This window comes from Spodoptera frugiperda, chromosome 14 (genome assembly GCF_023101765.2).
Source record: "Spodoptera frugiperda isolate SF20-4 chromosome 14, AGI-APGP_CSIRO_Sfru_2.0, whole genome shotgun sequence".
NCBI classification, from domain to species: domain Eukaryota; kingdom Metazoa; phylum Arthropoda; class Insecta; order Lepidoptera; family Noctuidae; genus Spodoptera; species Spodoptera frugiperda.
Genome location: NC_064225.1, coordinates 8226104 through 8240507, shown reverse-complemented (window position 1 = coordinate 8240507; position 14404 = coordinate 8226104). Strand labels below are relative to the sequence as shown.

General features: G+C 36.1%; 1 protein-coding gene across 3 annotated transcripts in view; it reads right to left on the bottom strand.

Annotated features, from left to right (window-relative positions):
- LOC118279334 (electron transfer flavoprotein beta subunit lysine methyltransferase-like) overlaps positions 1-14404 on the bottom strand; it is a 51756-nt gene that overhangs the window by 14049 nt on the left and 23303 nt on the right. For all 3 annotated transcript variants that reach the window (XM_035599001.2, XM_050698457.1, XM_050698458.1), the window contains exon 2: positions 5629-5818. In XM_035599001.2, the coding sequence (XP_035454894.2) occupies positions 5629-5813 (185 nt within the window). In that variant the 5' untranslated portion in view covers positions 5814-5818. The remainder of the gene's footprint in view (positions 1-5628; positions 5819-14404) is intronic.

Below are 14404 nucleotides of genomic sequence, written 5' to 3'. Positions count from 1 at the left end.
AGAAATTTAAGCTTTTAATCTTTAAAATTATGTGTGACGCCACGGACTAACGCCGAGACTACAACTGTTTTCCTAATCATCTTCGGACAATGCAACAACAAGAATAATTACAGTCGAACTTCACTTACAGGTAAGTTCGTTTGACTATTTAATTAAAGGTTAGTGGAAAGTCTACAAACACTAGTAACATAATATAATGTGTGTATACTTTATTATTGAAATGTTTACTGGGTAACAGTGGACATTCCGGGAAGATAATTATGTATTTACAATTATTACTTGACACGGTATGATTCAATAGATTACGAGTAATCGATTCAATAATATGTAACTGTAAGGTCGCGTGTCACATAACTGATTCCTACTAACATTATTAATGCGAAAGTTTATTGTGTTTGTTTGTTATACCATCACGTAAAACGGCTGAAGGGATCGAGATGAAATTTGGAAAGGGGGTAGATTATAGTTAGGAATAACATATAGGCTACTTTTTCATGCCCCAGGAATGCAGACGAAGCCGCTTGCATAAGCTAATTTAACATAGTTATCAACATCTTCCTCTCCTTATCAGAAGTTATCTAGAAGCTTGCGGTAAAATTATGTCATTCTTTCAATCTTTCCGTCTTTGATTTAGTCATCCACTTCCTGCATAGAATTTAGATATATTTATTATGTGTCATGTAGTGTTGCCCAGCAAGAGTCTTGCAAGTCTCGCATTTACCAATAGGCGAACTTTAAATTTTATACGATTATGATTTAACTGTATTATGTGATGTTATCCTTCGCCTTTTATCAGTGATGTATAAATCGGAAAAATCGGTTACTCCTACTTAACTGTAGTTTGTAAGTCTATAACTATGTGTAGAAAGAGCGAAGAATTTTACCGAAACTAGTTATAATAAATTTAGTAGTATGGTTTTAGAGCTTAGCGCGTTCAGCTCTAAATAAACAAACTTCAACATTAGTCCCGACAACCATAAAAAGATAACACTATTATGTTTGTAAATAACATTAATAATACAATAACCTAAATTAGTTGTTCTTCCCCACATTGTACCTATTTACAGTCAGTATAATGATTGCAAACATTAGCAGAAATAGTCCCCTTGTTCCCGGGGCAGCTGCGTAAAATCCCCGGAGTAACTCGCCCAACAGGATGATGTATTAAACAAACTGGTTCCTGTATCTCGACCAAGCTCTCCTTAACAATAAGGTGACATTAATACCCTTTCTTAAAATACCATCCTGTGTTATTTATTTCAATACGATCATCTTTTTCTCTGTCGTTTTCCTCGTATCGTGCCAATTTGTATTCGGATGGCCGTGAAACCCAATTAAGTATAAACAGTAAGTCCTTTATTCAACCTTGGGATCATCTTATTAGTCGTTTCAAATCAATCTAACGGTTTTTTTTAGGTATACAGTTTTGGGGCATTTGACTCCACAATAAATGGGTGGAAATTATACTCCTGTATATATTTGTGGACTATCTAGCGAGTTTACCGGGGCTCCGGCTTGAAAAGCAAGGATAGGAACGAAGCGATTTTTAGTCAGTAAAAGTCTGACACTCCCTCTCGCCTCGCCTATGGCGAAGACATTGGATAATTTTCCCCCTCAGTAAAAACAAGTAGTTACCAGAAATGAATAAGCGATCCTAATCTGATAACTGTGTATTAAGACCATGTTTTGATATAAAATTCCTAGACTGAGTCTTAAATCCAACAGACTGATTATACGATAGAAATACATAACATAGCAGTAATCGTAAGTCACTTGCACTTAATATACCTTTCACTAAAATAATAATCTCTTTTCCTCAAACATCTTTAATCCGAATCGTTCAAGCCGTTTTCGAGATACAATCCATTAAGTTTATAAATAAACTTGCTTTTAAGAAATTCGACATTTTTCCTCTGACGACAGTTCACTTTGCTTTCTGCGTCAGTATTAATGTGCTTGTACTAAAACCTGGTCTCAAGCTATTAATGTCCCGGTTACTTACGTAGATGAGCTTATAATTTGTAGACTGGTTGAGTTACGATGTACCTAACAAGTTTGCTTGCGCCATCGACATTAAGATTGGACGCATGACCACTTTGTAGGTATCCCAGATATGACCATCCAAATACTATTAACATCTTTGTATATTTTAACTGTCCTTTGCTTTATTTCTTCAGAGTTTGCGTCAGTGGCAGTAACCAATAAGTATTTTTTTTCTTCTAATAATATCTTCTGATTTATTTCGTTGCGGGATCCAAGACAGTTATTCTTGTCCCTGAAACTTAAACCCCTGAGTTCAGTATTTCGGTGTTTGCATGGTTGTCTACTATATCAACAGTAGATAGTATCTCCTGGCTTACAGGAGTAGCAGCGGTTCTGAGAGGTTGTGGCAGGCTTGTGTCAGAAAAAACTAATAAGTTGTTTTTGAGCTTATGACCAACAAAAACGTGCGGCGGGGGCCTTATGTATAACATTAAGCAGCGTAGTTAAGATATAAAGCTATACAAACGTATTATAATGAAGTTTATAATATGTTTATTTATAAATACAATTACCCACTCTCTTTACAAGTTATCAACCCACACTGCCAGTTTGTTCAACTATGTGCGTAATTCCCCTGCGCGTGCACAAGTCGCAGCGCGGTAAACTCCCGAGCACAGCAGTGTTGCCCACATGAATAAATAATTAATATTTGTAGTCGGGCAAGTACAAACTTGCATTTTCCTGTACAGTGTGTGATATTTACTCAAGTCGTGCGATGATTGATAAGATAATTTCTTAGTATCATTGGATACGGGTAAACCGTAATTATTCTTATCAGCTTATACTCAAACACCTGTTTTAATCCTGATTAATATTGTACACGCATTAGTGAGATTGTTTTATTTATTTTGGTTGCCTTTTAGCGTGTGAACTGACGAATCGACTGTATTTTCTATTGTTAAGATATTTTTTATGACGTTATCTTCAAATGGCGCCTAGCTAAGCTAGATAAGATATTACCTAGGTGTAATTTTGGACGGCGATACGCAACGTTTAATCTTTTGATTAGATAAATCTAAAATTACTTCATATAAAGCCTAGAATATTAATACGATATCAGTTAAATACTGCAAAAATCTTAGACAAACAATCTAAAAATAGAAAATAATTCGACTTAATACCTATCTACATATATCTTAAATAGATAAAATTTGAATAACATCGATATTTTTATTGTTAAGACGATTTATTAGAAAAAGAAGAAAACAAACTCGATCTTTAAATGCGTCATATGCAAAATAAATAAGAGTAACGAACTCAAATTATTAGTATTTTCAAGAATTTATTCATTTCTGTCGCCATGTGACGTCTGTTACGAGGAAAATTGTGATCTTAGTGAGGCACACAAAATATTTGCATAGCTGCACCTCTGGCCATACAAACATGATATATGTTGTATAAAAAGAGTAAAATAACTTTGATATATGTTGGAATTTCCAACTAGGTATACCTATTTTGAATTCCCAACTAGGTATTGATTAATAGTATAGATTAATAGGAAATTAAAGGGAAAAGTCATATGTGATCGTGAAATGAACTATAATACCTAATACCTTCTCGGATTTTTTACAAGATCGCACAAAATGTAATTAGAAATTCACATTCAAAGTCAAAGTTGTTTATTTCAAATAGACCGGAAAGGCACTTTTGAACGTCAAAGCAAATGCTGTAATATTAAAAAAAAATCTGTCTGTCGGTTAGGCCTCTAGTGAAATTACTTACTCGTTTCGAAGTGTAGATTCCTATGGAGAAGAACGAGCAAGAAACTCCATAGATTACTCTTTTTCAATCAGGTTCACAATACAATAGGGATGATGACCGGATCAACAATAAATTATTACAATTTTTCAATACAATAAAATATTGAAAAATAATCACACTCTTATTCATAAATTTGATGAACTACTGAATTTTCGATGTTTTCTAGCTAAATTTCTAGAAATAAGTCTGCTATTTGACGTAAAAATCTGATGACATAATAGAGTATTTCACAGAAAATATCGTTATTGACGTTTCAAAAAAAGTATTGAATTTGACTAGTAGGAATCTAGGCTATTCTTGGAATTCATACTTCATAGTTTTGGAAGAATAGAAGCTAATTTCTGTTTATTATTGCTCAAACGAATGAGCACATACATATATTATGTAAGGCTCAGATTAAACACATACCTAGGTCAAAGATAAACACTATACAGGGTGTAAGCGGAACGCTCCCGAAAACGCCACAAATTGTTTATGTTTTTATAATTTTAATCGTTTTTGTGTTTGTATTATTCATGCTATACATATTAACATTTAGCATTAGATTACAACTATTATTACCTAAAATAAACAATTCTTTGAATTCTTTATTTTTTTAAAATAATACACGTTTTTTACCATCACCTGTTTGCGACGTTTGGGAGCGTTCCGCTTACACCCTGTATAGGTCACAATTGTATCACCCAGAAACCAGTTCATTCAGCGATGACTCATCCTGCTATAGAGCCCTGAAACTGTAACAAGGGGGTGGGATACCTCCCAGGCTTACTCACCCCCCCTCAATCCTCGTCCTTGGAAGTTCAGGAATAAGAGCAGGACAGCAAGCGTAGAAAGGGACAGAGCATGATGAGTCACCAGGAGTTACCGGGATAACGTTACAATGAGTCATAGTACTGGGAACTGGAGTCCTTCGGGGTGGGGGGAGGTGAGAATTTATGAAGGTAGTATGTAGGTAATTTGTTTAAGCCCTGGATTTAATAGAGTAATATCCGCAGATTAATAATGGTTTTTAACTTTTGAAGCAATAAAGATGTTAAGTGTACCACCTTATTTGGGCTCTCTGCAAAGGTTTAAATGAATAAGTTTTGGGGTGAGTAGGCAAGATTTTTCTTGACTTCTTATAAGTTAATTCAACTGTCAGACTCTAATGGATGTGGACGGAATGTTTTAAAATGTGAATGACACTTCTTAATAAAAATATTTCAATAATACACCTACACAACATATTATACAACTAACTTTTCACAAAAAATCTTTCCTTAATGATTTCATTAAATGACTCACATTAAAAATGCCTTATTTATCATCATATCATAGCCTATAAGGATGCCTTTCCACCAAAGATGTGCGCTACGTTGTTGTGGATGCGTTTGGCTTCCATCAATTATATTCAAAGCATAACACAGATTCAGCTAAGCTAATTACGTGTTTTATATAGAAGGATACGTGCTATGGATGTGTGCTAAGGACGTATGCTATGGATGGCATCTTCCTAGCACAGCTTCACAGCTACATACCTTGGTATCAGTGAAAACGATCATATCGTTTCACAACTTAGCTATTACATCTTCATAGCATACCTTTTTTAATTTTTTGTTTTTTTTTTGAGCGGGGCAACATCATCCAATGACTTCTCCCGCCTTGGGCGAGGCGAGAGGGGGTGTCAGACTTACTGACTATTGACGAACCACCCCGTTCCTTCTCCTGCTTTTCGAGCCGGAGCCCCCTGCCCCCGTAAACCCGCTAGGTACTCCACAGCTCCGGATCAGTCATAGTATAGCTACATAGCACATCTCTCGTGGAAAAGCATCCTAAACCTCCTACCTGGCAGTGGCTTGTCCTCCAGGCCAGTAGAAGGCCCAGAAAGGATCCTTGAACGGTATCTGGTGTTCAGTAGCTCGCCACAACGGACACTCGGGAGTGATCAGCCGCAACACCAGCTCCGGAGTCAGGTGGCGCCGGGTCGCCACCGTGTGCTTCATTATTAGGGATGCTGCTTCTTTTAACATTGCATCTGGAAACAGAAGGAAATAAATGATGTAATAGGTGGTTCGTGATTAGATATGCATTAGGATTAAATAACTGCTTTGTTGGTCGAACAAGTGCGACTGCCAGACAAGGGGTCTCGGGTTCGATTCCCGGGTCGAGCAAAGTATTAGCTGGCTTTTTTCGGTTTTTCGAAAATTTCTTAGTAGTAGCACGGAGTCTGGAATTGTGCCCATTATATGGCAATAGGCTCACCCCCTATTACATGGGACTTATTAACACAAATGGCAAAAAGTGGGTGTATAGCGTTACGTGCCGTAATGTGCATCTCTGCCTACCCCTTCGGGGATAAAAGGTGTGACGTTGCGTTTGGAGTAAAGATTTTCTTATGTTTTATTTTATGTGGTTGGTCGACGTTTGGAGACTATCTCGCCTGGTGGTGACTGACAAGCGATGATTCAGCGTGTTATTTTAAGGATTTAACTGCCATGTTTTAGAATTAATGAAGGAAGGAAAAACAAATAAGATGAACGGGAAAGGTGGTGTTTTACAATTTTTGTGGTTATTTTATTAATATTCAATAAGAGTCACCTTTTATTTACAGTCATTTCAACCAATATTGGCATCACAATCACAACAGGGATGATGACGGGGTATGAAAATTAAATATCTATTTAGCCCGCTGACGGGCGTAAAGTCAGTTAGGTAAAGAAAAAATATTAGACACGTTTTTTTTTTTTTATTTCAATATATCTTTGAAAGTATTTGTTTCTATAAGAAATTAAAAAATACGTGTCTAATATTTTTAGAAATAATCTACAAGACGGACGATACAGTAAATAAAAAAAGGTAATTTAAAAAACTAATAAACCCGACTGCGTATATTTATAACATGAAAATGAAAAAACCCTAAAACAAGAATACAAGAAAAATGTAAGCAGTCGGACCCATTCTAGGAAGCCATAATTCATAATATTTAGAATGGGTCCCGACCGATTTTCATGTTATAAAGAAACGCAGTCGGGTTTTTTAGTTTTTTTAATTACCTTTTTTATTTTATTTTCTTTTAGTTTTATTATTTTTATATTTTGATATATCCAGTGTCACTCTCACAGTAAATACGAATCTAACGACACCTCTCAAGCCAAAATCCATCAAGCCGTTTAGGCTGCAGAGCGTGCCAAACAATTATACATACACTAGCGGACCCGACAGACTATGTCCTGTCTACACGTTTTAATTTGAAAATTTTAAACTTTTTTAATAAGCTAAAACATTCTGGATTTACAAAAACTATCAACTGAAATTATTATTCAAATGTTAGGACAATATCTAACGTCATTAATATTTGACACTGCGATGGTAGCGCCGACTGTCGGATCCTATGTAAAAGATTCCAAAAGCAACGACTACAAATAACTTAAAAATTTATTAAAAAAACATTGTCCAGCGGACAAAATTGTGAATCTAAACCATTCTCAGATTCCCTTGAACATTCCTGGACACAAAAAAATTCATCAAAATCGGTCCTGACCGGACGGATCGGACTGGACCTTTGTACAATTGATAGATTAGATAGTAAACATTTCGGTGCACATTTCCTATTGATTTCTTATTAAACTTGATTAATTGTTATGTAACAATCCTGCAGTAGTAATACAGGGCATTTAATGTATTTTATATTTAACTGCCTCGTTGGTCGAGTAGTTGCAAATGCGACTGCCGGACAAGGGGCCTCGGGTTCGATTTTTCGAAAATTTCTCTGTAGTAGCACGGAGTCTGGAATTGTGTCCAGCATATGTCAATAGGCTGACACCTTATTACATGGGACTTATAAAAAAAAAATGGTGAAAAGTAGTACATTGTATAGCGGCATTTCGTATCGTAATATGCACCTCTGCCTACCCCTTCGGGGATAAACGGAGTGACGTTGATGTTTTTATTTAAAAGTCAACTTTTAACAACGACATCTTATGTGAGATGCTATTCTTCGATGTTATCGGGGCGGTATCCATTGAAGCTGAATCTAGTAGGCTGCGACGTTCTCTCAAAAGAGTTTGCGTGTGTGTAGTATATAACAGCATTTGCATTGTCCTATAGGGTGTAGAATGATTTGGATTTAAAAAGAGTACACGATATATTTCTGGCCTCGTCATTTTGTGTCTGACGTCATTGACATGTCATTTGTTTTTTTTTGGATTGTTCTAAAGGCGGCAATAATTTGGATTTAGAAAGAGTACACGATATATTTCTGGCCTTGTCATTTTGGGTCTGACGTCACTGATATGTCATTTGTTTTTTTTTGGATTGTTCTAAAGGCGGCAATAATTTGGATTTAGAAAGGGAAAACGATATATTTCTGGTCTTGTCATTTTGTGTCCGACGTCACTGACGTGTCATTTGTTTTTTTTTGCGCCAGCTGACCCGGTGAACAGCAATCAGCAGCATCATCAATCAGCATCGTGATGAACTGCCTAAGGGCTAAAAAATATGTAAAGCAGTTTGTATGAGAAAAGAAAATTGACGATTTTAGTTAATTCATTGCAAATTATTCTTATTTTCTGTCGCCTTTTAACCTTCCCCGAACTTCCACAAATATGAACAAAACCAAAATTAATCAAATTGGTTCAGCCGTTTTCAAGTTTTAGCGAGACTAACGAACAACAATATGATAGATAGATTAACATAATTAGTAGTAACTTGTAACATTTACGCACATTTTCCATCATTAAATACAAATTAATCACAAGAATTAATTAGAAAAACCCTATGTAAGATACTACTGAGAAAATGCAAATGTACCAGGTAAACATGAGTCGAAGGAGGTGTTCTATTACCGAGGCGCCTGTTACGTTGGTAACCACGTCAGAGAGTGGCGGCTAATTGAGCCTATTTACTATGGCTAGCAGCAGTTTGCACGTGATTGTTGGTATAGTGCGCACCACACGATGTCACGACACCGCGCACTTGGACACATAGATCACGATAGTATAATATATTTTTTAGGGTTCCGTAACCAAATGGCAAAAAACGGAACCCTTATAGATTCATCATGTCTGTCTGTCTCTCTGTCCGTCCGTATGTTACAGCTATTTATTTCCGAAATTTTGTAGGTTGGTGTAATTCCGGTAATCGCTATTCGAATTTTAAATAAAACTTGATAAATCAAAAAAAAATTCAGGTAATCTATCCGTGATGGGTATTGTATGTTATGGTATTTACGTCAAAATCAAACGTTAGACGCTTTTAAAGGGGAAAAATTTGTATCCACACCAGCAAAAAAAAAAAAATATGCTGTAGATTTCATTAGAAACTTAAAACGAAAATTGGTTTGAACGAGATATCATTATTAGTTTTTAAGAAATAATACATTTTCAAAAAACGCAAATATAACTTTGTCGTTCATACAAACACTATGTAAAACCAAATTTTTTTATAACTTTAAATTATTATGTCATATATTTGCTGCTACGGAACCCTTTATGGGCGAGTCCGACTCGCACTTGGCCGGTTTTTCGTTCAAAGTGGGTGTGTCAATTGCTTTCGTCTGGATAAACAATATCCCACCCAAAACATAAATGTTGCCAAGTTCGATAATAGCGCGAATGCTTCGCCTATAAAAGAAACGACAATAATATTGTTCCGTAGTGGCCTCATTATTACAACTAGTGTTATCTTTCAGGAATTCCCGATATGTTTAGTTTATGAGTTTCCTAATACGATTATTATAATACACAGCTTAACATACTACATAACAAGGCTTATCGTGACCATACGCACATTTAAACCCTTTATCCAATTCCTTAATTAGAATTTTCGATACAGCATCAGTTGGTCCAATTAATTCGACTGCGTCATTTGATCAACGCAACATTCAATGACGTAGGAGAGTTTAATTTTAAATCGAGATAAGATAACGTTACATCAGAGTGTGCTGAACAAAATAATAATATTAGCACTCCATGTTGATCAGTGAGTCAGTCATGAGTGTATAAACAACATCTGACTTTCTGAGAAAGGTGTGTCTGTAAGATAAGTAAGTAGATCCACCAATGGGAACGCTCCAATGTGTGCCATGCAGAAATGGTTCGTGTAATATAAGTTCCCACGGCCGGTGTGTCGGTTTTTTTGCTCGAGACTTGGCGGACACACTGCCGTGTGTCTAGATAACCTCGTTAGTTATTTAGCGCGAAGCTCTTCAGTAACGACAATAATATTGTTGTGTGTGTTACGGTAGTGTGAGTTATTTGGGAGTTTCAAATATCAAATATTAGCTACAAAGTCTGACTGATTGATGTGCAGGATTTAAACATCCAATGAACGTCACGGCAGAATTTTAGGCTATTGCGCAGAATTCCATTTTCTTAAATCGAGATAAGATAACGTTACATCAGAGTGTGCTGAACAAAATAATAATATTAGCACTCCATGTTGATCAATATCATCATCCATCAACAACATCTGCGCTTTCTGAGAAAGGTGTGTCTGTAAGATGGGTGGATCCACCAATGAGAACGCTCCAATGTGTACCATGCAGAATAGTTTCAAAGCCCCTATTGGTTGAGAGATCTGGGGCTCACATTTAACCTAGGAATTCCTGTAAGATGATGTGCGATGTGTGTGTGCGGTAGTGTGAGTTATTTGGGAGGCAAATATCAAATATTAGCTACAAAGTCTGACTGATTGATGTGCAGGATCATTCTGAACGTCACGGCAGAATTTTAGGCTATTGCGCAGAATTTCATTTTCTTGGAATATTTCAGAAACTTGATAGAATAAGTTTCTGCGAAATGCATTGATTCTTTAATGGGGAAATATGAAATTATGAATGGAAGATTTCTGTTCTGAGAAACTCATAGACACTGAAATAAGGACTTGTCTAATCGTGTTGCAAACAGTTACTTTGTGTTGCGTCACGCCGGGCACGCACCGTTGTAGGACGGTGTGCGCGGGCGCAGCCGCGGCCTTGTCCAAGTTCAATCACACGGCCGCGCTCGACACATTTCTAGAGGCCAGCTGGCACATGCTCCCAATGTTGCGTAATGTTTTACACGAAGCAAGACGGAACCTGTCCATAGTGTCCATGTGCACTAAACTTTAATTTTGTTAGTCCTTAAAGATGAGAGCAGCCATCGTGTAGATAACAAACAGGTTCTTCTTTCGAAGAGGAGTAATACTTGCTGAATTTATTGGAGAAAGGACAGGAAAGTCTTTATCTTATACAAGCAGTTACATGTTGGGATATGTCTTAACAACTAGTCTTCAACTTTCTAAGTTTTCTAGGCGATTTCAGTTTTCTAGTCTAGAAGATAAGTAGCGAGGAAAATACTTCTATGAGTTGTCCCAAATGCATTAGCAATAATCATATTAACACCATCAGTACATGGTTTACATCACGTTTTATGGTCACCTGTAAATTCATCAATGTGCTGAACTTGTGTATGTAGCAGTTTGCATTAGCCACGTTTATGTTTATTTGCACAAACAAATACATGATAACGGTGTACGTGTCGACATGTGCGAATGTGATAACATCGTCTACATGAGGACGAGTGCGTTCAGTTTGGAACATGAAACTCTCAATGACGCGCTAACGTTGGACCGACGCGCGAAATACGTGTTGTAACCTGTTGGCTGGAAACTGGAAACCAGTTACTGGTATACATGGGTGCGTGAATGACAGCCGCTGTAGCCTGGTACCACCAACTAAATAAATTGTTACGTCGCGTGCGTCGCTACAACGTCACCACGTGCCATTATACACATTTGGGTAATAGACGAATGCGTCATCCACACATACATTCGTTCATCTCAAATGTTAATTTATTCAAAGTTTTTTTTATACTCATACAGGTGTGATATTTATAGAACTTGATTCGACGAAAAACCATGTCGTCTAAAACCAGCGTTTCGTTCGCAATAAAAATAGTTTTTTTATAAAAATAAAAAACCCGTCCTTTTTGTAAACAAACGATTGTTTTTATGGAAAAGTCTACAAATTAAATACAATATAGGTAATGCTTAGCTTCGATACTGAATCATTTGAAAAACCCAAGAAGTTGGTAAAAAACAAAAATTAAGTGGAGAAATGAGAGGTCACACACAGGAAAATTACTGTTTCAAATTCTCCGCCACAACATTTAATGGACCTTCTAAATCTTCCGCACGACCACTTGCAAGCTTTCTGCTTACTAGTCTTGGAAATTTTTACTCCACGGTTTTTACCGATAACTGACATTAACATATTAATGAACAACTCCATCCATACTTCCATTCATTATACGCTACAAGTTCTCAGAACGCGACACTACACACTACTTCATATCGTTCGTAATGGCGCATAGGAACAATGCAATACCTTGTACGGACACTGTTTGAGAATTCCACTCATGACACAGGTCTATTAGCATTTTCATTAAATTCAAAGTATACATACAAGTATCGTTTGGGAAAACTCAGAACATATTTGACAAACAGGAAAATAGATCTTGAGTATTTTTGAGGAAAAATCAGCAGCTTTGGGTTTAGGGAATCTTTTATTTTTACATTTCAAGAAATCAGTAGGTAATTAAAGTTTGTTTGTCGATATACCGTTATATCGTTCGATATACCTTTCCAGAAATATATCGATTTCTTAAGAATTAGATTATTACTTAAGGAAAATTGTATTAGCTGTGTATTTTTCATTAGGATGACACAGAAAATTGTGATTTGTTAGAGTTTGCGCTAAATTTGAATTTTGGTTTTCTTTCCTGTAATTAGCCTTAATAAATTGATCAATTTTTTGTAATAGTAAGCAGTAATATTAACAACACTACACTGACTATAGATTTAGAAGTCAGTATTCCTTCAGTCTGTACCTATTTCTAGTTCCTTTTCCCCAAACATTACGATTTCCTTAAAATTGAGAATCTATTAGTGTATCCAACTTTCGCTGTAGAATATTATCGAATTGCGCATCACTTTCATGTGCTTCGACAAAAACAATGACAACAGACATCATATGGCATTGTAAGGCTGCCACACACTCAATAATATTGTCAATAAAGTACGTATTGTCAATAATATTGTGTGTGACCTGTATTGCGGTATTGTTCAATAATATTGTAGATTATCCAGAAATTCTGATTTTGTCTCGTCAATATCGGGGGAGGCAGGGGTATTGTCAATAATATTGACGTGTGCGGGCGCGCGGCAATATTTTAGTTGCGGAAAAGATTTCAAGGCAGGCGGACGTTCGTGTTATTTGTTCAAAATGGAAGACGAAAACAGTTTCCAAAGCGAAAATAGTGTTGATACTGTTGATAATACACTCGGCGTCACAAAAATCGCACCTCTTTAAAAGTTCCCTTCATAGTCATTTTAACCCTATTAATCAATGGCAGACATATGACTGTAAGGTATCATTGGAAAGGCAATTCATTTAAGTTTAAGAATAAATCAATGGATTTGGTTTTTTGTTTAGCAGGGAATAATAAAAGCAAGCAAATGCAAATGATTAAAAAGTTACATTTTATTTTATCAGCAAATAAGTCCTTATAACAACTTAAAACCTAGTGTTACCCTCCCTAGCCCTGATGACTGCTTCCATGCTTTCTCTCATGGACGAATTAATGTGACAACAGTCTCTTGAGGAATGTTATCCCATTCTGAATATTTTGACAACATTTTTTTAACGTTACGTGCTGATGAGATCTGTTATGTTTAGGAATTCTAACTGTTGTTAATTTAAAGGTCGTTAAACGTACTTTCAATTGATACCAATATTAATAAGGTGTAATGTATTCGTTACTGGCGGGACATGTTTTAAACTTAAATATTCCAAGAGGTGCGATTTTTGTGACGCCGAGTGTTGTACCCTTACGGAAAAACATTATTTGTCAGTGTTTATTAAAACATGGGAAACTTATCCAGAATTATGGAATACATCCTGCAAAGCATATCGTGATACAGTTAAGAAAAATAATACGCTTGATAAGTTGCTCAAAATTTATAAAAAAAAAAACAAACCAAATAGTATAAGAGAAGACGTAAAGAAAAAAATTAATTCCCTACGAACAAATTTTCGGAAAGAATTAAAGAAGATTCACAAATCGAAAAAAATAAATAAAAAAAATCACAAATTCACTCGTAGTTCATTTATTAGATTAAAGTGATTTAACTCAGCTTTTTTTCTCATCCAGTCCTTAATCCATCGTTTCTTTCTTGATTGCCTTTTTTTAGTTAGTCAAATTAATGCAATACTCAATGCAACGACTTTTTTCTTTCTTTCCATTATGTTCAACGTGCGCACATGAATCTAGCTGCGGATCGACTGAGTCAGATTGTACCATGAAAAATTGACAATAATATTGTGTAGTGTGCGGGGATCATTTTATTGATAAGGATATTGACAATCTTGCATTGACAATATTATTGAGTGTGTGCGGCTAGCCTAAGACAAACGAATTGTTTACCAAGTAATCAAGTGTTATCAACTATCTGTTTGCTACAAATGTTTTGACGGCAATTTATTTAGTGGGAGGTCGCCTGTGACGGAGGGACGGAGTGACGGAGTGACGCGGATGTCCCAAACATTGCAGTGTCGCGTTACTCCCATTCAGCTGCGCAGCTT